Genomic DNA, 26,879 nt, shown 5'->3' with positions numbered 1-26,879 from the left:
TGTATAGTGTAGTTTTTAGCATCAGCTAAAATAAAAAACAATCAAATTCTCTGTCTCAAATTTTTCTCTATCCCTATATTTTATTCATCCTTCCCAAGCTATCAGGCGATCGAAAGCCTGACCTATACTCTATGGAAAAGGTGAACCTAGATAATTAGACATGATCGACATCGAAATTTGACTGAATCTAAATAGAAGTTTTGATCGATAATGGAGAAAATCTTGCTTGGATCCAGTAAGATTTCGACACTAATAATATTAAATTAAAATTTATTCATAGATCGATAATTAATTACAAAGCTTATCCTTACTCGATAAATTTTAGGCTTAAAAAAACATCTTTTAATTCATTTAAATAATAATAATAATAATTATTATTATTATTATTATTATTATTATTATGTTATCTTTTCCGAGTTTGATTAGGATTTTGAGATTATTTAAACACCAGTTTTAGTTATTTTATATTAATAATTACTATCGTTTCTTTCCTCATATAATAAATTTTTGGATGTCATTGTTTGATATTACATGGAATCAATGAATTTTTAAAAGATTATTTTTAATATTCGTGTTCAAATCAAATAATTCAATAACTTTCATTATATTAATTATTTTATTGCTCTGATTAACTTGTAAAGCAATAGAATATTCTTAAATTTAATATGATTTTATTATTATTATTATTATTATTATATAAAGTTTATACTATTTTATTTTATAATATACAAATATAAATATTATCGAGCGCTAATCTACTAGAATGACAATTAAATTATTAGTTAATTTAAATTTATATATATAATAATATCATCTAAGGAGGTCCTCTGATTCATAATTTTTTATCTCTTCCGTAATTTGCACATCTGATTACGGTTTGAATCCAGTTAAAATTGACAACGATCTCTCTTAGATTCACCTTCCCACCTAGGTTAATTATAGTTTTGGGTTGAGTCAAGTGACTGCCGGCAATGGGTGGGTTGCAAGCGGTGGGCGGGTTGCCCTTGCTCAGCATCATACAGTCCGCCCACCGCCAGTGGCCTTCGGCTGCCTGGCTCGATCTCAAACTATAACCTAGGTGTGGGAAGGTGAACCCAGGGAAGATCCTAGCTAATTTTGACCGGATTCCGGCAATCCGATGTGCAAATTACAGAAGAGACCAAGGATTGTGGACCAGAGGATCTAGACTCTCATCTAAGGAGTTGAGCGTTAACAGTTACATGTATATACAAAATTATTAATCTATTTATATACAAATGACCTTTTTAGATGTACTTTTTTTTCTAATTATTAATCATGTATCATAAAATTTTAATGATTTTTAGTATGATTGTATGATTCTACGATTCGATTCCGACCTATCAAATCCTAACCTCAAATCGATTCAATGTAAAATCACGATTCTAGAAACTATACTTTGGCCTATCTTCCTCTCTCTTGTGCTTTTTCTTTCTCCCGTCACAAATCCAACAAGTCCTCCTTAACTTGTCGGCTAAACATGAATCTCTTAGGGCATCTCCAACGATTTTATGGTAAAGGGACGTTTTTTGTTATCCCCACCAAAAAGGAAGAAAGATATTAAGAAGCTTCGATGAAACTCCCTCCCATGTCAAAATCAGGTGAAGAAATTCTTGATGAAATTAGTAGTTATGGATTTTTTTTCTAATATATCAGGATGGTTCTGATGATATAAATAAATACATTGTTAGAGTGAATAAGTATGGTTGGAGGAAAATAAACATATTTTGGGAGCGACCATATTAGAAGTATTTACTAATTTGGCATAATTTAGATATGATACATGTTGAAAAAAATTTATTCGATGACATCTTTAAAACTGTGATGAATATTCATGAGAAAACTAAAGATATAACAAAATCATGCGAGGAATTAAGATAATTAGTAAGTAAATTTTAGTTGCATCAGAACGAAACAACTGGTAAATATCCGAAAACATATTATACAATAGACAAAGAAGGTAAACAAGTCTTATGTACTTGATTGAAAGCAGGACGCAGTGAAGATTTTGTTCCTTATTTTGATTATGATGTATTGTATTGGATTATTTTGTATTTGACCAATTTTATATTGCATTAGATTCGGACCTGTGTTTAAATTTATTATTATGTATCTAATATTCATTTTAGTTTAGCTAGATTGTTATGTTGTTTGTGATGTGTTGTGAATTTGTTATGTTGTTGATGTGTAGTGAATTTATTGTGAGTTTTGTTAATAAGTATTATGAGTTTATTGGGAAAATCATCTCTTGTGATGGTTGAAGTATTTAGATTATTATGTAAACAAAGAAAATAGAAAAAAAAAAAGAATTAGCAAATTGTAGAATATATTAGGGATGGATATTTGATTTCCCGTCACTATTAATGATGGATATATCTTAAAACCGTCGCTAATAGCGACAGATTTTTCAAATATCCGTCACTATTAGCGATGGTAAGTCAAATGCCCGTCGCTACTATCTGATAGCCCGATACGTTTTGATATAAAAAATAAGATATTAGCGATGGAAATTTTAAATATCCAGTAATTTAAATATTCGTCGTTGCTAATAGTGACGGATATTTAAATTATCCGTTGCTATTAGCGACAGATATTTAAACTTTCCGTTGCTAGCACCTTAACAAAGATTTTGGTCTGTTTGGCTTGTAGCGACGAAAATATAAATTTTCTTCGCTATAGTATCAAGGACTGAAATCTACATGATGGATGATGTCCATCGCTATTTTGTCGCATTATTTATTTAGCGATGGAATAATACGAATAAATTACATCTCTACTTCCTATAATTTTTTGTTGTGTGAGGATATTCTCGGATAGTTTTATTTTTCATAGAGCATATGAGTCAAACAGAGATGTGTACATCAGTCATAAGATTTATGAGCCGAGCAAGGGTGTTCCCCTAGGCGTATGAGTTGAATTCCCAAGTAGAGATATCCTTATAGGTAGGGCCAACCCTGACTTTTAAGGACCCTTGGACAAAAAGAGAAAAGGGACCTCTATAGGAAAAAAATTTACTAACGTACGATTTAAATATAGTTTAATAGAAAAATTTGAAAATCAATATATTTCATTTAAAATATGGTACACTTCATACCAAATATATTTCTTAAGATCCTTACAAAAGTACAACATCATACAAAATATGTTTCCAATGTTTCTCAAAAAATATATATCTTTTAGTCATTCAGTCATCCTGACCTGTTCCGGACCTCCCTGCGAGTATCCGGTCACCTTGACCTTCGGACCCACCCTCAACTTCGTTGAAGACCATCTCACATGACATATATATGGTTTGGACCATGACTCTAATACCATTTGTTGTGCCCAAAGGATGTCCATATATCTCCACAATAGCATGATATTGTCCACTTTGACCCTAGACTCTCATAGTTTTGCTCTTAGGCTCTCTCCAAAAGGTTTAATGCCAATAGAGATTTCCTACATCCTTTTTAACCCTATGATATTTCCCAAGTCTTTCCAATGTGGGACTTTGATTGAATTCCAACATCATTTTCTTTCAATTCTGCTTGCTCATTCGTTGCATGATTATGATCATTATTTTCTCTCAATTATTCTTGCTCATTGATTGCACGATAATTTAATTATTCTTGATTACTTGATTGCTGCTCATTTGTTGCATGATCATTTAGTTTTTATTGACTTTTTTCTTGTAATTCATCAACTAAATCTTCAATTAAAGAGTCAGCCTTAAAAAATTTACAAAAAACACTTTTGTGAGTTTTAATAATTTATTTCACTATTTTTCTTTTCTAGCTCCAAGATTGATATTTTTTAAAAATATATTTGTACTACAAATTTTAAGTGTAAAAATAAAACACATAAAACTAACAACAAAGCTAACAATGAAACAAATACAAACAGTGAAAATAATAATCAAAGAGCAATAAAGCCTAGTTTGTGCTTGAAGTAATTGATATAATCTATTCTATGATGATTAAAATTGGGATGATTTATTTAAAATCTTTCAAATCTATAAGAAAAATTATAAAATATTAATTCCAATATAATATATTAAAAATCAATAATATTGAATATTGACAATAAGAAAAAATATAGATAAGTAGATAACTTACCTTATAAGTTTATATATTGATAAATAATAATATTAATGAAACTAAAATTTTAATTAGAAAATTTTTTAATTTAATTAGAAGTGATTCGAAGAAGAAGAAGAAGGGAGAAAATTAACGTTAAGGATTCATATTTACTATTTAGAATCTTATGATTTCTGTAAATAAATTAATAAAAAAAAATTATATAAAAAATAAAATTTTGTAAAGAAAAAAATCCTTTACCTTCTTTATTTTTTTAAAAAAAATTTTATTCTTAAATTTTAATATAATTTTTTTGTTTGACGTTTATTAAAATAATTCAATAATATATATATTCTTGAACCTTTATTAAAATAATATAATAAAATACATTTTTAAATTTTTATTAAAATAATTTAATTATATATAATATATATTATATATGCATGTCAAATTTGAAGGCCGCCCAATGATATATCTCGTGACCGCTCCTGCGCTCATAGGACACATGACATAATTGTCATATTCAGGCACGATTCAAGATTAATTAATATATTTCTAACCCCGGATCATTGTATATTTTTGATAAGGTACACACATTTTGTAAGCCGTGAGAACGATATAACGGAGAAACGAAGGGAAGGAGCCTAATAGTAGGAAATATATTTCGGATGATCTTTAAAAACACATCTAGAGTTTAGTATGATTTTTAAATACCTTAAATGTTCTAAAACATCTCAAATTTTATATTTTATCGTCAAAATATCCTTTGTTTATAAGTAAAGTTCAGCTTTGGTAATAAACTATAAAATGAATACGGCATTTTGATATTAACAAAAATTTAATTCATTTAAAATATGATAAGATAGTAAATAGAATTTGATAATTTTATTGTATTTTACTTATCTGAATTTTAAGATTTTATTTATTTTAAAACTTAAATTTAAATAGGCTTAAGTTTATTGGCGTTTTTATTTATTTATATTGAATTAGAAACTTATATATATATATACACTACAAAAATAAAATTAAATAACTATTTTGATAAGAGAATATTTTAATTGCCCATATAATGTTAACTAATTATTAATATAAAAATATTATAAATACATATTATTATTTTTATTTTAAAAATATTTTTCTTGTCTGTTTTAAGATTTTAATTTTATAAATATATAATATAAAACTTTTAAAAATTATCATTTTATTTTATTTTTGGAAAAATCTAAATGCCCACTTTTATATTTTTTGAATTATATCTGAAATTATTAGTATACATCTAATATTATTTAATAATTTTAAATTATTAATTAAATATATTTATACTCAAATTATTTAATTTATTCTTGTTCTAAAATCATCATTATTTTTTAACTCTTAATTTTGAAAAAAATAAATAGTGACTCATTATGAGTGACTGTGTATTAAAACAATTTAATTTTCTAAGTATATTAAGATATAAAATTGTTTTTATAATTTTTTTCTTTTTATTTTTATTTTATAGATTGGACCTTGATTTAAAATAAAATCGCCTTTATTATTTTTATTTTAAAAATATTTTTCTTGTCTGTTTTAAGATTTAAATTTTATAAATATATAATATAAAACTTTTAAAAATTATCATTTTATTTTATTTTTGGAAAAATCTAAATGCCCACTTTTATATTTTTTGAATTATATCTGAAATTATTAGTATACATCTAATATTATTTAATAATTTTAAATTATTAATTAAATATATTTATACTCAAATTATTTTATTCTTGTTCTAAAATCATCATTATTTTTAACTCTTAATTTTGAAAAAAATAAATAGTGACTCATTATGAGTGACTGTGTATTAAAACAATTTAATTTTCTAAGTATATTAAGATATAAAATTGTTTTTATAATTTTTTTCTTTTTATTTTAATTTTATAGATTGGACCCTGATTTAAAATAAAATCGACTAGTTCTAAATAATGAATTCGATAATTCATAAAATGCCAATTTGTAATCATAGTTGTTATCAATTTATAGTTTAAAATCGTTGGTTCAGTATTTAGTTCATGATCAAGACTGTTAAGATACTTCAAAATTATTATTATTATTATTATTTTAAAAATATATATAATTATATTTTAAAAAAGTGATCGGTTGATCCAATTCTGAATTCCCATATATATATATATATATATATATATATATATATATATATATATATATATATATATAAAATTAAATAAATTATATTTTTGATAAGTTTATTATTGAATATATCAAGTTAGATATTTTTTTATAAATATAATATTAAGATGATCATTGAGTAATTAAGAAAATTAAATAAAATTAATAAATTTATTTAAGTTAAAATATAACAGTTCGACGTAGAAACATCAAAATAAATATATTATAAAATTAATTTTAATAGAAAGACATAATAGTCCACATTAATGATGAATTTAATAGAAAGAAAGAATGGATTAATTAATATTAACCCGTTCATTAATAATACTAAAATATCATAAATATAATTTAAAAAAAAATGAAATAAGATGAATGGGAGAGACCGTGTGTATTAAAATAATTTAATTTTCTAAGTATATTACGATATAAAATTGTTTTTATATAATTTTTAAAATTTTTATTTTATAAATTTATGTAGTTATTACTAAATTGGACCCTGATTTAAAACCGACTATTCAATGATTCAAAATTATGAATTCGATAATTCATAAAATGTCAATTTTTAATCTTAGTTGTTATCACTTCATAGTTTAAAATCGTCGGTTCAGTATTTAGTTCACGATCAGGACCGTTAAGATACTTTAAAATTATTATTATTATTTTAAAAATATATATAATTATATTTTAAAAAAGTGATCGGTTGATCCAATTCTGAATTCCCATATATATATATATATATATATATATATATATATATAATAAAATAAATTATATTTTTGATAAGTTTATTATTCAATATATCATAAAGTCATATATTTTAAAAAAAATTAATATTAAGATGATCATTGAATAATCAAGAAAATTAAATAAAATTAATAAATTTATTTAAGTTAAAGTATAACAGTTCCCTAGAAAAATCAAAATAAATATATTGTAAAATTAATTTTAATAGAAAGATAGAATAGTCACAGTATGAATTTAATAGAAAGATAAGATAAATTAATTAATATTAACCCGTTCATTAATAATATTACAATATCATAAATATAATTTTAAAAAATGAAACAAAGATGAATGGGCCTTTAATTAGGCCTTGAATTATAATCAATTATATACGTATAATTAGATCAATGGTTAACTAACTCATTCACTTAGTTATATATAGGCTAAACCGGATCCAGTTCGGACCAAGTCTAGGTCTGAACCTGATTAGGAGTCCACGCCGATTCAGTTCAGTCAGGTTAAATCAAGTCTTACTAATAGTGGTATGAAAGAGTTTACTCGTGAAACTTGTGTTTAGGATAAAGTATTTGATCAAAAATCGAATTGAATAAATCGATAATCAAATAAATCATTTTTTTAAAATCAATTGAACTGACCGAATTTATCTATGAAGATCAATAAAAGATTAGTTAATTCGGTTTTCAACAAAATTCACCGAATTAATCAAAATTTTAAATTTTATTCGATTTAAAATCTTTAAAAAGAGCTTTATTTAATTAATTATATATTTAAATTAATATTTTTATTTGATTTATTAAAGTTAACTGAATTATAAAATTTAAAATTGAAATCGAATCGAATTTTAAAAGAAAACTTAAATTTTAAAAGAAAAATCAAAATTCAATTCAGTTAATTTAATTTTACCATAATATTAATAGTAAAAGAAGCAATGATGGCTGTATGAGATGAGGAAGCTATCGAATCGATGGGAAGAAATGAGACAGAGGATGTCAATTCTAAGAGGATAACGCTTGAAAGAGACAAGGCCATGAAATAGAAGCTATGAATTCTGTGACGATGACGATAGAAAGAGACAACTATGGTCTATAGGAATATATGAGGAAAGAGTAATAATAGTGATGATTACTCAGGTGGCGGAGGAAAGAGTCGGTGATGGTGAACCACATAGAAAAGAGTAGAAGTTGCGGTAGATCCGACGATGGTAAATTTGACGATGGAGGAAAGAGTTCAAGTTGTAGTAGACACGGCGACGGTAAACCTGGTGATGATAAATCCACAACTTAACATCAACATTCAGTCAATGGTTGAAAAGGAGCGACCTGTTTTAAAGAGAAAAGATAAAATTATTGACTGCCACCTAAGCTAATAAAACTTAATTTATATACAAATTTGTATGATTGTATTAAATTTTTTTTATTCTAATTTTAGGTGTCTATATAACACTTGTTGTTATTATTATATAACAAAAGCCGACAATTTATTCTTAGACTAACAAAACATTTGTTGTTATTATTTTTGTTGGTATTGGAGGCAAACATTAGGTGAAATCGAGAAAGATTTTAGTTATACATTTAGATTATAAAAATAAATAAATAAAAAATTAAAACAAACTATAAAAATAATATATAATATAGTTATTTTTTTATAAGATAAAATGAAAAAAGTCTATAAATTATGGAGGGTGCGGTTCAGCAAAACGAAGAGGCTGATTTGATAGGGCCGGCCTAACTGGATTGGGCCAGCCCAATCGGATTTTAAATTAACAGATTGGGCCCGGATAAACACAGAAATGGGATCCACAAGCACGTCGGACACCTGATGTCTAATGGAAAGCCAGGTACAAAAGAGAGTTCTGATTGATCGGGCTAACAAAAAGATCGGTCAGTTTTATTACAGTTTCGGGTACTTGGGCGATTGGAGGCGTGGTGAGGAAGGAGATCGACTAGGGTTTTAGGACGGTTCGCCGCCTCTCCTCCTTTGGAAAGTGCATCCAGATTCCTCTCCCCGCAGGATCCGTGGCACTGTTCCCGTGATCAGTGTTCGCTTTTACGTTGGAATCCGGTGGATTTTGACCAGCAGAGATGGGCGCCGTCGAGGACGAACTCGGGAACTACGAGATCATCAAGGAAGGGGAGGCAGAGATCCTTATGCATTCCAGTAACACCGTCTTCTTCAACAAGGCTCAGGTGCCATCCTGTGATTCAATTGGGCGCGTTCGTCGCGCAATGCGAATTCACTAATTTTTGGGTTTTTGTGACGGTTAAATGGATTCTTTTTCTTCCATATTTCTATGATTTGATTGCTTTTCTTCCTTTTTTTTTTTGCCTTGTTTAAAACTAAATATATATATCTGCAAAAAAAAAAAAAAAAAACTATTTTCGTGCTTTCCTCGGATATTCAACTTGATTCGTAATCACTTCTTCCTGAGAACGTTTTGCTAAAGCAGACATGCTGTGTTCGTTTGTTGACTGAGACCTCTCACTCTAAACTAGGTAATCGAATTGATCAACTTTGACAATGAAACTTAAACATGATAGGTTCTCTTGATAATCTGATGTTTCAAGGAGCCAATTACTAGGATGTTGCTATTGTCCTGGGTTCGAAATCTTCCTTGGTCAAAATTGAATCTTGCTTCCAAAGATGCTCCGAAAAGAGGGAAAAAATTGCAAATTTGATGTTTGTAGTATACACAAAAAAGGTTGGTTTTGAGCATCTCGTATGTACATTTGAAAACAAATCACAAGGATAATGCATTTCACAGCTGCTCGTGAGTAGATTTATTCCTACTGCTCACATTAAGATACTCTATGATCTTCAGTATCTTTTAACATCCTTCACCAGTTGCACACTTGCACTTGCATACTGAATTGAGATCATTTTAAGTGTGGGCCTACTTGGAAATCCTTCTTCCGAAACTTCTGTTGTATAATTTTTGTTTAATTCAAGCATCCTTCATAAATGGCTAATTAGTATCTCACTTGCTTTAGAATATATTTTAATTAATAATTCAAGTTAGTGAGACCTTGTGTCTATTGCTAGAGGCTATAATGCAGTTCTGGCGCAAGTGCTATGGTCCAGGGTGTTGATGGTTTAGCTTGTTATGGTACCAGTGTTTGGTTTCTGTCTTGATTTTTAGAAGACTTGTATTCCAGAAAGGGGTTTATAAAATTTTCTTGGGTTTATAAAACTTTCTTGTACTTGAGATTTGTTTCAAGCTATTTTGATTATCGAATAGCTTAAACTTTTTTGGATAAGTTGTTAACTAATTTGTTTCAGGCTTCTTTTTTTTTCCTATAATGCCCAGGAGATCTTGCTGCCGTAATTAATTTTACTTGAACTTGTTGCTTTAATACTTGAATTAGGTATACAATCGGGATATGTCCATTGCTGTTTTGAGGACATTTATTGATAAGCAGAAAGAGGAGCATGATGCATATTTAAGCAAAAAGAAAAAACCTTTAAACAAGATTCCCAATGGCAAATCTTCTGAGCCTGTTACCTTAGATGGAAGTTCAAGTGCCATTGAAGATGAAAAAACTAATGGAGCTACTGCAGAAAAAGCCAATGAAGGGATTGAAGTACAACATACTCAGTATGATGGCGAAGCAAAATATATTCCAGACAGGGAAGAAACAACTGCTTCAGAAGAATGCATAAATATTCCTTTGAGAGGAAAACAAGAACCTAAGGCACCTAAAGTTCTTGAGGTGAGTCACATGTACTTTTTTAGCATGATTATTCCCCTGGATTTGTGTGTACCAATGAGTCTGAACTGTAAGTTGCCATTCTCTTATAGAGACATGCATCTGTGGTGGTTGTTTTACTAGTAGTTTTAAGTTTTGCACTACATGAATTTATAGGCTTTGGCAGCTTCCGGATTAAGAGCTCTGCGATATGCCCGTGAAGTAGAAGGGATTGGGAAAGTTATTGCTCTAGACAATGACAAAGGTTCTTTAATTGAAATTGTAGATTCAATACATATAGATTATAATTTTTTCTTGTTTGGATATTGAACCATACCTAACTTTTTATTTTTTATACTTTTTTTCTTTGTGCAGCATCAATTGAGGCTTGCAATAGAAATATAAAATTTAATGGTTCTGTCACTTGCTCAAAAGTAGAGGCTTATCTTGCAGATGCTCGAGTTTATATGCTCACTCATCAGAAGGAATTCGATGTGGTAAACGTTGTTTTTTCTTTTCAAATTATATATTTCACGCCCTTCCTATTCCCCCCACCCATATTTTTGTTAGTATTTGGCTATTTGTTCAATTTGCCACTTAGTTGAAGTATGATCTCAAGATAGGGAGAGAAATAGTTGTAGTAAAAGATATATATAATTCAGTGAGTGGAGTGGAGAATGAAGGTAGTGTGCTTGTGTCAATTCAGTGAGTGGAGAGGAGAATGGTGGTAGTTTGCTTGCGTCATTTAGATTGCATATTAATTCAATATAGGCACACTTGTGGCTCATGGACCTTTGCTTATCTGTTTTGGTACTAGTAAATGGTCCACAGTACTTGATCAGGTTATTGCTGTCTTCTAAATTTTCTCAATTTGGTCTCTCTTCAGTTTATCTTGCAATAGTATGATGGGAAGTAAAAAAGTAACGTTTTAGGATCTGAAATGAAAGACTAAAAAATGTGGCTTATTTAGATTGTTTCATGGTTGCATCTAATCTCAAGTTGTATTGTGAACTTTATGGTACTCTTCCTTGTTAACAGGAAGGTTAGTTGTGGATCCTTTCTCCTTTCACAATTCTTGATATTCATCAAAGTTATACAAACACTTTTATATGGCACTGTAGTTGTACAAATGTTCTTTAAATTTTCTTTATATTTATTCTAATATGACCGAGATTACTTATGAATATGCTTGATCTAATATTTAACAAATAGACTTTTATCAAATATGTTGCAAGGTACTGCTATTTTGTTAATATATTTGTAATGAATGGAGAGTCGAATGTCAGCGTCACAATTTTGTTGCAGGTGGATCTCGATCCTTACGGTTCACCGTCTGTATTTCTGGACTCAGCTGTACAATCCGTTGCCGATGGAGGAATTCTGATGTGTACCGCTACTGATATGGCAGTTCTTTGTGGAAACAATGGAGAGGTTTGCCATTCAAAGTAAGGTTTGCAACAATGCTTTTGCACACACTCAAAAAGAAAAAAAAAAATGACACATTCTGGTTTTAATATCAGAGTTTTCTATTGAAAAATAGGTATGGCTCCTATCCTGTGAAAGGGAAATATTGCCATGAGATGGCATTGAGGATCCTCCTTGCATGCATTGAGGTATTTTACACTATGATCTTTGGACCAATACACCTGGTGTTTTTTTGATTGATAGATAAATAAAACTGAAACTCCTTAACATTGATTAATAGTGAACATTTTGATGTTTTTTGATTATCAGTTTACCATCTTCTAATGCAGAGTCACGCAAATCGCTACAAGCGATACATTGTCCCTATCATCTCTGTTTATATGGATTTCTATGTCCGAGTTTTTGTTCGGATATTCACGTAAGTTGGCTTCTACCTTGTTCCGTTGTATTTGAAAATTGGAGATAGATGTAAATTCAGATGGTAGGTTACAGCATGTACCCTTTTAATCCTCACATAGTGCTCTTTCTGTGATCTTCTATGCAGCTCAGCAAGTGCAATAAAAGATACACCTCTTAAACTCTCATACGTTTACCAGTGTGTGGGTTGTGATTCTTTCCATCTCCAAAGTCTTGGGAGGACTATTTGTAAGGTAAGTACTCTGATCATATTCCTTTTCGTTAGGATCTATATTTTTTTTCCCCAAGTCTAGAAATAGTATCTCATCATCTTATGCCTAGTGTTTGATTTTTGATTTGTTTTATTTCAAGGATAATAGCGTCAAATCTGCTCCTGGATATGGTCCTGTGGTTCCTCAAGAGTGCAATGATTGTGGAAAGAGGTTTAACATGGGTGGTCCTATTTGGTCTGCTCCGATTCATGACAAACAATGGATAAATTCCATTTTAGCTAACGTTAAAGCTATGAAGGAAAGATATCCTGCTTATGAGAAAATTTCTGCTGTGCTCACTACTATCTCAGAGGTTAACCCCTTCTTCTAGCTACTTTTTCTTTCTATATTGTGCATTTCAACTACACCGTAAGTCTCATTTGTTTAATCTGTAATGTTCAGTGAAATAACATGGATTTTTATACTTATAAAGTTTCTCTTTACCTTGGAATTGTCATCTGAATCTGACAATTACTTTTCTTGGTCGTTCTGTGAATAGTCTTGGTTGTCTTTACTACCTTTTTTATCCTTTTAATTTACACTGTATTCTCTGGAAACTTTTCTTTTGTGTACTATTTCAAAATAGACTAGTAATTAAATAAATATCTAATTATAAGCTATATGTTTTTTTCCATCTTGTTATTGATTGTAATAAGCTGATTTTTTTTTTTCCTTTTATCTGCCAGAGAATATTTACACCAGTTCATGGTACCATTGGAACTGCTATTAAACTTCTATTTATATTGTGAATCTTTCTTAGAAATTGAATCTTAAGTTTGTTTGTAACATGTGCAGGAACTACACAATGTTCCTCTCTTTGTGAGTCTCCACAGTTTATGTTCAACACTCAAGTGCACTTCCCCGCCTGCAGTTGTGTTCCGCTCTGCAGTCATCAATGCTGGGTTTCAAATTTCAGGAAGTCATGTGAATCCTTTGGGGCTCAAAACCGATGCTCCAATGGATGTCATTTGGGACATCATGCGTTGTTGGGTAGTTACTTGATCCCTCTCTTAAATTGCTTCTAGCTACATTATTTTTTTTCGTCAATTACTTCAACTCCATCCCCATGTTCTTTGTGGAACACAAAGTGCATATTTGGCTTATAGTTTCTTTTGCATGGCATGTTCCCAGGTAAAGAATCACCCTGTCAAGGCACAACCACAAGACAATTCAGGAACAGTAATACTCGCCAAAGAACCAAAACTGCAAGTATGACTCATCCCTCTATCTCTGCTATTTGATCACTCCGAACAAATATGAACTCCTAGGATATCTTTGTAGTTTCCCCCCTTCATCTGAATAACTTGATTCACATTTTGACCACACTAGGATGTTGCTTATTGACAATCTGATGCCGCTATAGGAATCCAAGGAAGAAAAGATGGCGTGTGCATGTCATACTAAATGAGCTTATTTGTTTAGATCCATCAACTACTATTAATTTGATCGTAAGCATTTTGGATCATTTATCGAGTCTAACGTAGTGAACACCAATCCTCTCATCTAGATGGATAAGACTTGTAACAATTAATATGAGAGAGGATCTAATATCAGAAATGTTGAGTTGCCATCGGGCATCGACTATGAGTTGAACATTAGGCCTTGACTAAAGTTGCAGAGCCTTAACCACATAGATCATGACATATTAGTCCAGGAAATTACTACTAGCTTGAATTTCGTGAATTTGGATCAGTAGTCAAACAATGTTAATGGCACAAAACTCTGATTCAAGCATGTTTTTTGTCAGATAATGAATACTTCTCTTCGTGTCACAGGCAAATTTTGCCCGAGCAGCTGCTTCACTCAGCAAAGCGAAAGTTAAAAAGGAGGTAAGATACCTGCCTAACCCAGAGAGGCATTGGGGGCCTAAGGTTAAGGCAGGGAGGCAAATTACAAGCAAGCATTCCTCTTTATTGGGCCCTGACATAGTGACCAAGTCTCTTGGCAAAGAAGCTGAAACTGAAGAAGTTCGGGAGGTAGAACAAGATGAACAAACTGCAAATTCAATTCAAGAAGGGCCTGCTACGAAGCGACAAAAGACTTCAATTACAGTGACAACTGATTGCTGAGGGATCGTCGTCGTCATTGTCGTCGTCCTCTTGCTAGTCGTCACGACTGTTTGGATTTGGATAGTCTTGAAATTTGATTGTGCTTGATTGTTGTGGTGGTTTTGATCTAGGTGCAGTCCTGTCATACAGAATAGTTGAAATGTATTATTCTTTTTGAGTTAAATATGACAGGGTCAAATATAGAACGATCATCTGCATTCTTGAACGCACGAATGAGTTGCACCTTTTCTTTTTATTCTCTGTTTTAGGACTATTGGTTTCTCTTAAAAAAAAAAATTAAAATGAAAATAAATAAGAAAAATAATTCCGTATTGTTATGTAATAAAATCTGTGAACAGTTAAAGATATTTTCTTGTTTTGCAAATTAATGTTTAACTAAGTTTACACCGAACATTGATTTTTAATTTATTTTATTCTCTTAGAAATATGACTTATTTTGGTCTGCTTGATTTGCGCATATTGGCTTGGCCAATCCATTATATTGTAGCTGCACAATTTCATCATAATATGATTCCACGGATCATCTGAGATGATAAGTGATAGTTCGTTTGTCATATGAGGACGAGGGGTTGAATCGTAAGATTATCAGGGCGTAAATTTCTGGACCTTATGCATCTCATCCCACTACTTGTCCTCTCGGTTGTCGTGATTTATTTCCCTCGTGATGACTTGAGATCGGATGCGACAGGGGCGTTGGGAGCGAGTGATTTCATCTTTTACCATAATTTCATCATAATATAATTAAAACACTATTTATTTCTTGAGGATAAATAAACGTATTCTTTTTATTTTCTTTCTTTAATTGTCGCTTATATAAAATCCTATTTTCAAGTATCTTTTAAAGTGATCACTTGATTAAAACTAGTGTATGTTTTAAAATGATTACTTATGATTAAAACTAGTGTGGTAAGTTAATTAATGTTAGTTGAATGTTTGCCAATATATTTATAAAGAAATTTTGTGCAATAGTTTTATAATTTTTCTAGCTTCTACAAAATCCCCACCATTAAATGTTAGCAATAGATTGCTAATCCTATTTTTCTAGTTGTATGCATTAGGAGTGAGCAGTCAATCCGTCCAATCGATCAACCCGCTTATATCGATCCGAATCGAATCAAAAAAAAAAATCCACTGGATATAGGACCAGATGTAAGATCCTGATATTGCATTATCCGATCTAATAGGACCGGATAATTTTTTATCCTAATAATCGAATCAACCCGATCCGCGATCACCCCTACTTGTAACAACTACTATCGATAAGTTGCTACACGTTGTAGTAGTTACTACCGATAAACTGCTACAGGTTGTAGCAGCTACTGGCGATTAACTGCTACAATGTATAATGAATAATGTCTATTATCATTTTAAAATATTTTATTCTTTTATTATTTTATATTTATATTTTATATTTCATTGAATATAAGGTCGGATATCCAAATAATTGACAATCCGTCAGATATCTGATACATAAAAACCACTGGATATAGGACCGGAAATAGGACCTGATATTATATTATCTGATCTAGTAGGGCTAGATAATTTTTACCCTAATAATCAAACTAATCCGATCCACGATCACTCCTAGTATGCATAGACTAGAAGAAACTTGTATCTATCTTTTTTTTCACTTTTCTTCTCTTCTTTTCTGCCCATTTGTAAACAAAATAAATTTAGCTGCAAGCCTGCAAATTAAATCATACATATCTTTTAAATTTTCTTCACTATATTATCAATATGATATTTGTCTTTCCTTTCTCCTTTACTTCAATACCAATTCTTTCCGCACAATAAATTGACAATCAAAGGAAGGAAGGTAAATTGCCAAACCTTAACTTTACAAGATATATATATTAACAATATTAAAATTAGCAATAAAATAAATATTTCACACAACATTACAACTTTGAGATAATTCATGAAAGAAGAATAAGCTCTAAGGTGTAAAATTTAATCTAAATCATCTGGTATTTTTACTATCCCCTATCATGACTGTACATCTTCAGCCTAGAAATCACAACTTGCCTGGATTGACATGTGAATTCTATCAGCAGATGTCTGGACAGAGTGAACAATCAGCTACCCAGTAAAGTGAACTGTCATTTTTCATTACCAGTCATTAGTCTTCAGCCAAAGCATCATCCTGTAATTTACACAAACTCAAAGTTCATTGTCTCCATTCTCAATCCATCCATTTATATTAGGGAATCAAAATAATTAACTAAATGCCTCTTCACAATGATTTTTAAAGACAAAGGTGGATGAATCTACCTTGACCTTGACACGACTAAATCAGATACCAAACTCTCTGCATAATCAGCAATGCAAATAAGTGACAGAATTGAAGTTTGCTGTCAATTCTAGAATTGCAAGTGGCCCTTGCTGCAGCAAGAACTGGTTGATGTCATATCCTGCATTCCTGACTGCAAGCAGCATGGAGTTGGCACAAAAGAAGGAATACTCACATTCTGGTCTTTATAGTACTTGCCTAACTTTTCTGTTATATCAAATGGATAACTGCATCTTCTACATGAGGCAATGTAGAACTAAAAATTTGACAAGCATCTGACTCAAATAGCAATGCATCATTAGATATATATGTATCAGTGCAGACGTGAAATAACAAATTCACATATATGTTTACTTGGTGCCTCAGGAGTTCTGTTTCTTCTTTGAAATCAGAAAAGATCTTGGACTTTATAGTATACAGATTTCAAAATAATGATACATGAGTGATTATTCATAGATTAAAAATGAAAGTTCAAACCTAAATAAAGTAGCTCTCAGCTAATGAAGATCTTGGACTTTCGCCAGCTAATCTGTTAGAAGGCCAATTTGTCTGCCAAGTTTTCTAGTGTACAAGCAAATTATTGTAACTCATCCTTGAGAACTGCAGTTTAAAGCTGGGTAAGATAATGAGGTTTATCAAGAACTTCCTCTAGTATATTCTCCTCTCTCTTTTTCTTGTCATATTTCTCATCATCCATCATAAACAATGAATTCCTTTTAGTATCTAACATATTAGTGGAGAGTAGTGTTGCTATAGATATTTTGTCAACTCCAATCTTGAAACGAATTGCAGGCCTGTTACAAGGGAGGATACTTTTTTCACTATCATTGAAATCAAGAGATCCAACTTTAGATGTCTCTAACTCAGGAACAAAAGTCTCAAATTCCACTGACCTCTTGACAGATTCTACTTCTCGTGGAATAACAACCTCAGATACCTCTTTCTCGTTGTATAAAAAAGGCGGATTCAGAAATGGATTGTTACCAGCCACTCTCTTACCCTTCCTAAGATCACCATCGTTGGTCAGCTGAAACCTAGCTGAGACATTGAAACCAAGCTGCTTCTGTAAGCTCAACAAAGATCTCCCTGGTTTCCTCCGCTTTCTTACTCGATTGACATAGTCATCTTTAGTGTCAGTGATCTTCTTGTTGCAAACCTCCATACAGCTATATGTGTTAGCATCATCAGGGAACCTAGGAAGCCAATCAGGAATGTGATTTCCAACTGGCACCTCCCCAACTTGAGCAAAGCTAGGAGTACATTTGGGAATTCGAGAAATAGGAAATTTCACAATAGGTGGCTGAAATGAGGCATTCACTTCTGAGTTTACAAACTGGATGATCTCTCCCATAATGCCAGAACTCAAAATGCATCTGTGAGAATCAGATGCTCCTGGATAGCCCCAAGACGAGCCCAAATCTTCCAACCCCTGTAATATATCAAGGACATTGCAACACGTTCTGCCAGCCAAATTAGCATAAAAGTTGGCAGTTTCGCCTAACTTGCAGATGAATCTAACAGCGACATCGGAGAAGGCGTAGTTCGCAGATCGCTGAGTACTGTGGAACCCATGCGTCTCACAAATCTTGGCGACGGCAACCTTGGCGACGGAGTGGCCAAAATCCCCACCTTCCGAAGGCTGCCGTCTCTTCGACCAGGTCAGCTGATTTCTTCCACTCGCCTCTTCCCCATAGCTCATATTCAATCGATCAAATCATCAGCTACAAAATCAAGTCTTCACCGATTACAACCACGACCTACCCATTCACTGTTCAAAACATGCCGAAAAGCGTGCGCGATTTGCAAATTTGTAACAGACTTCTCTGAAAACCTAAAAAGTTGTCGATTTCAGTAGCTTCTCGACCAAGAAGCGCAGTGCGAAGCCAAGAAGAGTACTTGAATCCGGTGCTAGACTTGAGGGTCACCTCTGCAGCTAACAAGAGTTCCTCCAATATCGGACAAGCTAGGGATAGGGGAGAAAAGAAATGATTTAGCTCGAAAAAAAAAACCCTTTTAAGGTTAGAGCAGAGAGAAACAAGCAATACTGGAACAAGATTACCACCTTTAGAAATTGTGCGTTGACGAGGCCGATCAACAAGACCTTGGATTCATAAACCCTAGAGTTTGAGAGACGATCGGAGAGGGAGAGAGACTCGTGGTTCTCTAGATATTTATCGAAGTCGAGGGTCTTCAGAGGATGATATCGAAGGAAAACACGTGGCGCTAGATGGATGGTTCGATTGACTGTTTGTGGTCCGTCTGAGTCATATTTGAGTTGACCGTTCGCGGGGCCCGCGACAGGATGGGGATCCTATTCCCATGGTCATGCTAGACGACGTTGCGCGAAGTGAACCGGACCGGTTCTGCCGGTTTAGATCTGCGAATGACTGCAGCTAGTCAAATCAACTGCGAATACGCCCAAATCTTCTTATTTTTTTCTTATTTACATCTAAGGCCCTTGTCCAACCTCGACAACACTTTCTTGTAACTTTCCAATAAAACCATTTTTAATTAAATATTTTGCAATGTTCTAGACATTATGTAACAAAAGGCGATTTGCTGGCTCAACATCCCCACTTATCCGCTCCTCTCTAGACCAACATAAAGAAGGTAAATTACAGATGACTACTAACCATTAGTGCAAGTGGCTAAGACATGAAAAAAAATATACTCAGTAAAATGAATATTATTCACACAACCAATAAACATGTTATTCTCAGTAAAATGAATGCTTAACAATGTTTAGCATCTTATATTGTAATTTTCTTTTTCATATTTTTAGTTTCTTGTCTAAATAGGAACAATAAGGTAATTTAAAATCCACTTTCAATCTTTCCTTTCTTTGATCATTATTTATAAACTTGGACAAAAAAAACTAGTTTCAAGAAGTAAACCCTCAAGTTCCATTTGTATCTCTTTGTACAACTGGTTAACTTCTTATTGTCTTGATTGTATGTCATTTGTTTCCGATCTTTTCATTATCTTTAGTCTTTTGCTAGAAGAGAAAAATATTTTGTAAATAACAATTAAAAAGGTTTTTGTTAATTCATAAGTAAAAGGAATAGAGTAGGCTTAATGCCATTATAATTATAAGAAAAAAAATAATCTCTTAGTATTATTGTTCAAATCTAATACAAGATTATGACGTTTCATAGCATAATTTATTCCACAATCGTGTCATTTTTTACATTGTTTTCAAAAGGTATAATATTTGAACCAAAAAATATAAAGATAAAAAAATTAGAGTTGAACAATCGATAGTGTTAATGAAGCTTTTGCATATGTTAAGAAAATTAGTCCAGTCCAAGTAACTGGTTAGAAAGCTAAAGTTTAGACACCAAAATATATGATCAAAGTGATAATAAAAAGTCCAACAAAACCAATCGTTATATGAAAAATGTTAAGTCAACTTAAAACTATACTCTAGAAATAAATCAATTAAGAGACCATTTATAATTTTCAGCCAATTTTAAGACAATCATAAAATAAATAATGCAAGTTATCTGTCCCTCAAAAATCTTTATAAATTCTAAATTGGTTTTATCAAAGCTATAGGTAAGCAAATATTACAAACCAAGATAATTTTACCTGTACTATGGTATAAAACAAAAGAAAAACAAGTTTATCGGAGATGTGAATTGTAATATCTAAAAGTAGTCATCAGTCAATCTTAAGTAATCATAACTGATATACTAGATAATACCCTTCTTATATTTTTTATAGCATACAACAATTATAAGAGCATGCTGACTTGGTTATGTATAATGTATATATGTGAAAATTTTAATCATCTATCTTTTATCACTAAAAGATGTAAAATGAAAAAGAAGTACCACACATATCCAATTACTAAGTACTATCTATTTCTAATACATATTGAAAATTGTTAAGAGATCATCAATCATGGTTGGTCATTTATAGAAGTTCATCTGTCTTAATTCTTGAATATTTTTTCTACCTTCTTCAGAAGGAATGACACAAAAATAGCGAAAATAAGATAACATTCCACAATTATCATGAAATCCAAAATTCAATTAGACAAGAACATCGAATCATTTTTAACTCATCAAATTTAATGCAATTGCCTTAAACATGAACTACTACTACCACCTAAACATGAGATTAGACCACAACCATTTCATTCCTTTTCTCACTCGGATGGTGCGGTGGTGGTATAGAGGGGCGTCGAGGATAGCCAACTGCACATCTTCAACTCATTTAACTGTTGTTCACTGTCTATCTCGATGTAAGGGGAACTAGGAGGATGAGAAAGATGGTGCTAACAATCCACGCAACCTTTCCAGTGCTACGAAAGAGCTTCTTGGTCATGGTGGCGATCCTACCTCGTGCAATGGTCCTATACTCCGAAATGGAGCTCAGCATGCAGGACAACAAGTCATTGGCCCACCCTAGAAGCAAACTCTTTGATGGAGACGAAGGGGAAGATTAGGTTTTTTTGGGAAAAAAATTAAATTGATTCGAAGTTTTTTTTTCGGATGAATGTAAAAAACGAAGAGGGGTATTACGAGAAGGGATACGTGATTTGATCAATCCAAAAATAGGATATGCGGTTTGGGTAATACACAAAACCAAGTACATGATTTGGGAAATCACCGATACATTATTATTATTAAATTTACTAATTTTGGTTAATAACTTTATTTTAAATAGAACATCAAATTGATTTGGTCCCATCAATTTATCATCCTCCCAAATAATAAATTTATTAAATTAATATTTTGGTTGTAAATATTTTGTTTTTCTAAATATAACAAGTAACAAGTAGTAACTCATAGGTTGGCCTTAGAAAAGTTTACAATTAGCTCCCACAATTTTAATATGATAATTACGAGCAAAAGACTAAATTCTAGTAATATGGGATTATATGTAGAATTTTTTTAATACAAAATACTTGGTCATCTTTGTTGAACGTAACCTATTTTGACTGTCAAAATCATTATTAAACCCTTTAGAGTGTAGTAGCGATGTCAACCATAATGACATACATGCAAGATCAATTATATGGTTGAATTAGTTTTGCTTTGGGTAGAATTACATGATTAATAGTTAAGTAGGGATACCTTACTTCTCATCAACATTCGAATAAAGAAGTCCTTCAATCTGTATGGAATTAGCATTTTCATTTTGCTGTTGTTTTATGCTCCTTTTCCAGCCACCTCTTCTATGCTTCAGTTTGCTGTTGTTTTATGATATTCTAAGACATCTGATAGCAGAGTCTATTCTGTATCTCCTCATCCTAAAAGCTCTGGCAACTACAGTTTATTCTGCAAGGGGATAAAGAAAAAAAACAATAAAGTTTTCCTCAAGGAATATTAAAGTTGAACGTACATCAACCAAACTATTAAAGTAATATATCTGAGCTTAGTTTGGCTTGTGATAGAACAACTTTCTCGTGGAGAAAATGAGGAACAAACATACCGTGATCAAACAGTCTGCTGTGCCGTTCATGAAACAGCCTAGGAAATATGATTTCGCTGCTTTAGGGTAAATCCTAAACATCTTGTTTTTGCAGGAAACATGATTGGCATGCTGTGAACTAAATATAAGTATAACCAGAATCCTTTTTTTCTGATCTGTCTTCCATCATTTTCCTTGTCCTCCATGCTGAATCCCATAAGCCTGCTGCAGTATATATATTTGCAAGAACTACATAATTGACAGATCTTTCAGGAAATAATGTAAGAAGATATCCACCAGCTACCTCACCGAGGGATGTATGACCATACAAACTACAAGCACCAAGCACGGCACCCCAAAGTGATGCATTGGGCTTGATATCCATCTTATAAACTAGATCATAAGCTTCCTTTAGTAGACCTCCACGGGCAAGGAGATCTACAATGCAAGAATAATGTTCTTCTCTTGGCTTGATATGATACTTTTTTACCATCAGGTTCAGATACTCCAAACCCTTGATAACTAAGCCTGAATGACTGCATGAAAATATAAGAGCAAGGAATGTGACACCATTTGGCTTCACCTCATTCGCTTCCATCTTTGAGAATAGTTTCACTGCATTTTCTCCACAGCCATTCTTTCCATATCCGGTTATCAATGAAGTCCATGAAATGACATCTTTTTCTCTCATCTCTTCAAAAGCACTAGAGGCATCATGAAGTTCACCTGACTTGGCATACATGTCAATCAGAGCATTTCCCAATGCTGTATCATAATCAAAATCAAAGTGGATCTTGCGCATATACGCATGGATCTGTCTTCCAAAATTTAAGTCAGGAGCATTTGCACATACATTAAACATGGCACATATCATAACCTTGTCTATCCTATTTCCCATGCGATTTATTTGATGGAAGATATCCATCGATTTCCGACAAAACCTATTGTCGCTTGCATACCCAGTAATTAATGCAGTAGCAGAAATCAGATCCCTATCAACGATGGAGTTATATAGCTTTGTCGCCTCATCCAAGTTTTTGCATTTTGCATATGCATCAATCAACGGTCCAGAGAGCATGGCGTGGCTCTCAAGTCCCAACTTGATAATTGAAGCATGGATCTGGTCAACATGCAGCTGAACTCTAGCCGCACTGCATGCCCTCAGAATATTCGCAAAAGTGAATTGATCAGGCCGCACACCTGTTTCATTGTGAATTGGGACTGAGTAGAAGGTTCAAAATGTCATTCAAAGAGATGGAACATGATTCTGATGACCAAACTACTTTATGTTGGTACTTCATATTTATTTGGGAAATTACCATAGCAAGTGGTATATCCACGCCAGCCAAAAAATGAGTATTTTAATAACTATAAGCTCATGTACATTTTAGAAGATCCATGGTCCTTGCGCACTATCAAAGTAATTACCACCTCTACATTCAAATAATGAAGCTTGAACTTATGTAACCAGAAATACAGCTCATTTAACAAGGATATAATTAATATGAATAGTAGAATAACAAACTATTTCATGATGAGAAGTTGGAGGAACAACAAACCCTTTGCTTTAAAACTATCTGTCAGAGTACAATAAATAGTAAGTGAGAAGTTATCTTCATTGCTATCAACTTGAACAAGTAGTAGTCTAGGAAAACAACTAGTTTAGAATTGCATGGTATTGTCTTTTGCACTACTATTTTATTGAACATTTACAGCCTTGTTATCATGTTAATTTGACATCAATAGCTTTAATCATTTGAGGTGAAAGATGATACAAGTGACATAACTGTGATGTATGATGTTGGGAGACTAAGATGTGCTTATATGTTTGGATTACAATTCGTCAATTAATCAAGACAATGAAGTTGGAATAAGGAACAATGTTATTCACATATAAGTAGGAAGATAGCAAATTATCAGAGAACTATCAAGCTTTGAAGAACTCTAAATGTTAGTATTATTTATGATAGAACATATGATGACTACAATTTTTTATATGTTGCTTTGAAAGAAGTGCTGAAAACAGGCTTAGAAAGATTCAAACTTACCCTCTCTAATCATTGAACCAAAAATTTTAAAAGCATCATCCCTTAGGCCTCGCACGGCACAACCACCTATCATTGAATTCCAAGTGACAACGTCCTTTTTCTCCATCCTAGCAAACAGATGCCCTGCATCAGCCACTGATCCGCACTTGAGATGCATATTAATGAGAGCAGTCTGAACAATCAAATTATCCTCAAATCTGCTTTTGGTAATACATCCATGAATCTGCTGACCATTGCTGATGAAACCCAAAGAGGTGCACGCTCGCAGAACGCTACCATAGGTAAACTGGTTGCCACTAAATCCAGATGATCGCATAAGAGAAAACAATTCCAACGCTTCCATTGCTTGACCACATCGGGCATACCCAGAAATCAAAGCAGTCCAAATCACCACATTCCGATAGGGCATTTTGTCGAACAATCTTCGTGCCATAGTCAAGTTACCAACTTGGGCATGGAACATGATAAATTTTCTGCCCGTGTGCAAGTCAGCATCGCGGCGGACGGGAATCAGATGATCATGGAGAGTCAATCCATTGTCTGAACCACAAGAATCAGTACAAAGCTGCAGTAGTAGAGAGTAAGCGGAAGGTGGTGAGGGACTAGTGGAATTGAAGATGAAGGAGTTGAGAACACCTCTTCGTCCTCTGAACTTGCCCAGGGTGAGGAACTGTGGCTCGGGTTGGAACAAGAAAGAAGGGAGAGGCGGCGGAAGGAAGCCATGACTGGGAGACCAAAATTTCTGTTTAAGAATGCATTCATATTTTCTGCACCAGTGGAAGAGTTATGCGGAATATATGTGATTTATAGTTTCTACACTAGTGGGAGAGTTATGCGGAGACAAATCGAAGGTTCGGCGAGCAAGAGTTCCAAGTGCAAAGCCTGTTTGATTCTGTGAAATCTGCAAACATCAAGAAGCGAACAAAGATTAAGTTAATTGCACTGCTAAACCGTACTTTTAAAACGCTTCCGCCAATCGGCGACGCGAGAGATCGGAGATGGGGAAGGGGAATGGAAACGCCAAAATCTGATACGGGGAAATGAGATCAAAGTTTGATCGGAACAAATGGGTTGGACGGACGCAAGGAGCTGCGGTGGTGGAGATGGTCTGCGGCGGGCGGCCCATCGGAATCAACACTGTTGCGTCGTCAGGCGGCGTAGCTTGGCCCACCGTCACACTCAAACCCTAATTCCATATCGTTAGGCTTGAAGGAAAGTGGACGTTTAGAAAGATGATTTACCTGAAGACAGTTTAAATAGCAAACTCCGTAGGAAGAGCAGATGGCTAAGGGGCGGCTTGTGCGCTGGGAAATCAGAGGCAGCGTCGAGGCCAGGCGGCGCCGCGGCGAGGACGGGAGTAAAGGGAACAAAGCAGCGTCGAGGTCCGGCGGCGCCGCGGCGGGGGTGCGGACGAGAGTGGGAAGGATCAGGGAGCGAGGGTGGGTATCAGGGCTTTTAGTATATTACTAAATTGGACCGGCCTGGGAATTTCAATTGAACCGGTTTAAGTGATAAAATCGCTTTTAAGTTTCGACAGTTTACCAAACAATAAGTTTTCAAAATATCTAAATCATATAATATAATTTTATAATTATTAAATCACGTATCTATTTTACGTATCCATTTTTCATTTTATTTTTATTCTCAAATTAATTTGACTGGAAAAAATAGTCGAATAATTTCTTTTTCAGTCGAATCAATTTATTCTGTTTGAAAAATCTATTAATTAATTTTGATCAAAATTGATTGATAAATCTAAAAAATTCGAAATGATGTGAAATCGATTCATATTATTTATCTAATTCTTCTGATTATAAAAATACTATCACACATCAATTTGACCGAATATATTAGAACAGTGATTTTTTAAATACGAATTAGTTTTTTGGATTCATTCGTGTTTAAAAAATTATTATTTTTATTATATTGGATCAAATTAATGTTTGATAGTATTTTTACAATCAGAAAAATTAGATGAACATATAGAAACTGATTTCATGTTATTTCGAGGTCTATAAGTACATCATCCGATTTTGATCGAAACTGACTGATGAATTTTTTTAAACACACAGAAAGAAATTAATTCAATTAGAAAAAAAATAGTCGATTGATTTTTTTTCAGTCGAATTGATTTGAGGACGAGTGAAAAACAGGAAGTGAGGATTTGATAGTTTTAAACTATAATACGTGATTTCAATATTTTAAAAACTTATCTACTCGTTCAGTAAAAAGCAATTAGAGTTTTGGTTACCCGCCGGGTTATTTAGACCAAAGTAAAATACAAAGAATATTTAGGGC

At 32.6% G+C, this 26,879-nt stretch overlaps 3 protein-coding genes across 9 annotated transcripts; 1 reads left to right on the top strand and 2 right to left on the bottom strand.

Annotated features, from left to right (window-relative positions):
• The first annotated feature begins 8,830 nt into the window (after positions 1-8,830).
• Positions 8,831-15,060, top strand: LOC122055397 (probable tRNA (guanine(26)-N(2))-dimethyltransferase 1). The gene is made up of 12 exons (XM_042616821.1): positions 8,831-9,166; positions 10,343-10,687; positions 10,841-10,928; positions 11,039-11,160; positions 11,969-12,108; positions 12,204-12,276; positions 12,418-12,506; positions 12,633-12,738; positions 12,857-13,069; positions 13,552-13,746; positions 13,888-13,965; positions 14,532-15,060. Exons 1-12 carry the CDS (start codon positions 9,062-9,064, stop codon positions 14,823-14,825), a joined length of 1,848 nt encoding a protein of 615 aa, XP_042472755.1. The 5' UTR covers positions 8,831-9,061; the 3' UTR covers positions 14,826-15,060.
• Positions 15,061-16,672: 1,612 nt separating this feature from the next.
• LOC122055398 (transcription initiation factor TFIID subunit 8-like) lies at positions 16,673-19,331 on the bottom strand. Of its 6 annotated transcripts, none has more exons than XR_006132871.1 (3): positions 19,178-19,331; positions 17,097-19,078; positions 16,673-16,968 (listed from the first exon to the last, which is right to left on the bottom strand). XR_006132871.1 is itself a non-coding variant. In XM_042616822.1 (2 exons), the coding sequence occupies exon 2, from the start codon at positions 18,812-18,814 to the stop codon at positions 17,723-17,725; it is 1,092 nt and encodes a 363-aa protein (XP_042472756.1). In that variant the 5' UTR covers positions 18,815-19,078; positions 19,178-19,331; the 3' UTR covers positions 16,673-17,722. The 6 variants fall into 6 exon arrangements, 1 of the variants encoding a protein (XP_042472756.1); XR_006132872.1 differs by having other exon boundaries at positions 16,673-16,921; XR_006132873.1 differs by having other exon boundaries at positions 16,673-17,244; positions 17,593-19,078.
• Positions 19,332-22,079: 2,748 nt separating this feature from the next.
• LOC122055395 (pentatricopeptide repeat-containing protein At3g20730) lies at positions 22,080-26,026 on the bottom strand. Of its 2 annotated transcripts, none has more exons than XM_042616819.1 (5): positions 25,823-26,026; positions 25,218-25,482; positions 24,582-25,146; positions 22,555-23,733; positions 22,080-22,400 (listed from the first exon to the last, which is right to left on the bottom strand). In XM_042616819.1, the coding sequence occupies exons 2-4, from the start codon at positions 25,341-25,343 to the stop codon at positions 22,673-22,675; spliced, it is 1,752 nt and encodes a 583-aa protein (XP_042472753.1). In that variant the 5' UTR covers positions 25,344-25,482; positions 25,823-26,026; the 3' UTR covers positions 22,080-22,400; positions 22,555-22,672. The 2 variants fall into 2 exon arrangements, with proteins under 2 accessions (XP_042472753.1, XP_042472754.1); XM_042616820.1 differs by lacking the exon at positions 25,823-26,026 and adding an exon at positions 25,538-25,816 and having other exon boundaries at positions 25,218-25,323.
• Positions 26,027-26,879: the final 853 nt, after the last annotated feature.

Source organism: Zingiber officinale, chromosome 3B (genome assembly GCF_018446385.1).
Source record: "Zingiber officinale cultivar Zhangliang chromosome 3B, Zo_v1.1, whole genome shotgun sequence".
NCBI lineage: Eukaryota > Viridiplantae > Streptophyta > Magnoliopsida > Zingiberales > Zingiberaceae > Zingiber > Zingiber officinale.
This window is presented reverse-complemented; position numbering and strand designations above follow the sequence as displayed.

Excerpts from the sequence above, each read along its gene's own strand:
- LOC122055397 (XM_042616821.1), top strand. The coding sequence starts at position 9,062 with ATGGGCGCCGTCGAGGACGAACTCGGGAACTACGAGATCATCAAGGAA. Across the intron at positions 12,109-12,203 it reads GGAGAGGTTTGCCATTCAAA|GTATGGCTCCTATCCTGTGA; the intron begins GTAAGGTTTGCA and ends ATTGAAAAATAG. Across the intron at positions 13,747-13,887 it reads GGGACATCATGCGTTGTTGG|GTAAAGAATCACCCTGTCAA; the intron begins GTAGTTACTTGA and ends GCATGTTCCCAG.
- LOC122055398 (XM_042616822.1), bottom strand. The coding sequence starts at position 18,814 with ATGAGCTATGGGGAAGAGGCGAGTGGAAGAAATCAGCTGACCTGGTCG.
- LOC122055395 (XM_042616819.1), bottom strand. The coding sequence starts at position 25,343 with ATGAATGCATTCTTAAACAGAAATTTTGGTCTCCCAGTCATGGCTTCC. Across the intron at positions 25,147-25,217 it reads CAAGTTCAGAGGACGAAGAG|CTTTGTACTGATTCTTGTGG; the intron begins GTGTTCTCAACT and ends CTACTACTGCAG. Across the intron at positions 23,734-24,581 it reads TGGTTCAATGATTAGAGAGG|GTGTGCGGCCTGATCAATTC; the intron begins GTAAGTTTGAAT and ends ACAATGAAACAG.